We start from the raw sequence: 2,269 nt of genomic DNA on the forward strand, positions 1-2,269 counted from the left end.
GGCCACCGGAGGAGGGTCCCACATGGCGTGCAGACCTCTCCTGCCGCCCGCTGCTCCCCTCAGCAGTGTACTTCAGTCCTTCTGCCTGCTCTGCTCCCCGCTCTGGCTCTAGTGAATTCTTTCACCCTCCCGCACTTCTGACTGTACCCAGTGCATGTATAAACAAAAACAAACAAACAAACCAGCAAACAAATAAAGCATGCCTCTATTAAAATAAATAAATAAATAAATAAATAAATAAATAAATAAATAAATAAATAAATAAATAAAAAGAAATCTATGCCCTTCTTGGTGAGAATTTGAAGTTTTTACTTTACTCCTCTCTTGTCACAGGCTAGTTCCCTAATGCATGTCTGCACACACTGCTGGACCACAGTTGGTTTGTTTCTGTACCCTTCTAAAGGCAAGATTAAATTGGAATTCTTTCTTCTTTTAATTCGTCAAACCATACTTTCTCCTTCATTACTCACCAGGTCATTTTAGTGAATCTGAGTAATGGTGGCCAAAAAAATGTTTCAAATATGATGAACCCCAGATAACTCTTGTGATGCTGAAATTGCCATTGATGTCAGAGGCGTATTGATGGGGAGGAAGTCATTAATGATTTCAAGAGGTTGATCTGCCCCAGCTAGATGTAATGACCTCCAGTGGAATCTGGAGAATAAGGAGACAGACTCCTTGAGAGAAAATGATCAAGCTCTGTGAAACATCTTTTTTTTTTAAAGATTTATTTATTTATGCATACAAGAGCTGGGGTACAGGCCAGAGATGCAGGGGGTGAGAGGATTGACCAGAGACAGAGTGGGGAACAGAACAAGCAGTCTGACCAAAGTACACTGCTGAAGGGAACAGCGGACGAGTCAGGAGAGGTCTGCTGCACCATGTGGGTTGCTCCCTGCCTGGCCGGGGATCAAACTTGTGCTGCAGAGGCTGTGGCTTGCTTCATGGTGTGGTGAAGTCCTTCTTGCTCTTACAATGAGCCACACCTCCTTGTATTCACACTCTTATGTTACTCCCACCCCTCGGCCTGATTCTGAACTTGACCAAGTGACTTGCTTGGGCTAATGGGATATCAGTAAATGTGATGTAAGCAGAAGTTTGATAAATACTTGCTCATAGGAGCATATGTACTTATTAGAATCCAGGCTTCTCTGGATTTGGGGTAGACTATTGAATGATAAGAAACTCTGTGAAAAGACCCTAAAAGATAATGTAGGCATTCTTGTCTCAGTTGAGCTGACAGCTGTATGCAACACTTGCAGGCCCTTAGCTATACCCTGAGGAGAAGATAAACCTAGGTAACCCAATGCATTGTTATTTTAATTCATTAAATTTTGGGTGGCATGTTTATTTAACAACAGGTAATAGATATATTGTCTCTTTCTCCCTTTCTGTAGCCCTGGATAGACCAAATGGAAACATCCCCTGATATAGCTCCAAAATACATCTTGGTGTCCACAATAATCACAGCTCATGTTTAATCTGGGAAGGATTGTTCATCTTGTCAGAAAAAGTTATTTTACAAATGCAAATACGGAGATTCACAAAGAGTCAGTAATTAGTCCAAAATCACATAGTAGGTCTCCTGATTCAACAGCCAATGTTCTTTCAATGAAAAACCATCTTTAGGAGCTACTGAGGGTCTAAGTCTGGGCAGCCGAAGAGTGTGGTTAGCAAGATGAACAAAGATGCGCAGATGAGAGCAGCGATTAACCAAAAGTTGATAGAAACTGGAGAAAGAGAACGCCTCAAAGAGTTGCTGAGAGCTAAATTAATTGAATGTGGCTGGAAAGATCAATTGAAAGCACACTGTAAAGAGGTAATTAAAGAAAAAGGACTAGAACACGTTACTGTTGATGACTTGGTGGCTGAAATCACACCAAAAGGCAGAGCCCTGGTACCTGACAGTGTAAAGAAGGAACTTCTACAAAGAATAAGAACATTCCTTGCGCAGCATGCCAGCCTTTAAGATTGAATTAGATTGTGTTGTTTTGTGGTTTTATTTCTGAAAGTAAAACTTGACATAAATTAGGAATCATTTTCCAAAATAAAATCCTTTTTTGTAAAAAAAAAAAAAAAATCTTTATTTTCAAAGGCAATTTCAAACCACAATTATGTTGTAAGACCCAATCTAACTAATATATAAGCATTTTTCTATTTACACAATCCCTGCTCTCTGACTGTGATTCCTAATTTAAAATAATAATTTTGATATCATGAAAGTCATATGGTCCATGGAAGTGAATAGTTAATTTAGCCTGGGGTTAAA

At 39.6% G+C, this 2,269-nt stretch overlaps 1 protein-coding gene across 1 annotated transcript; it reads left to right on the forward strand.

Annotated features, from left to right (window-relative positions):
- Positions 1-1,672: 1,672 nt before the first annotated feature.
- Positions 1,673-1,969, forward strand: LOC311177177 (transcription and mRNA export factor ENY2; the record flags this gene model as incomplete). Its single annotated transcript, XM_084242997.1, has 1 exon — positions 1,673-1,969. Exon 1 carries the CDS (start codon positions 1,679-1,681, stop codon positions 1,967-1,969), a length of 291 nt encoding a protein of 96 aa, XP_084099123.1. The 5' UTR covers positions 1,673-1,678.
- Between the last annotated feature and the right edge of the window lie 300 nt (positions 1,970-2,269).

This window comes from Talpa europaea, assembly GCF_964194135.1.
Source record: "Talpa europaea genome assembly, chromosome: 1".
In the NCBI taxonomy this organism is placed as follows: domain Eukaryota; kingdom Metazoa; phylum Chordata; class Mammalia; order Eulipotyphla; family Talpidae; genus Talpa; species Talpa europaea.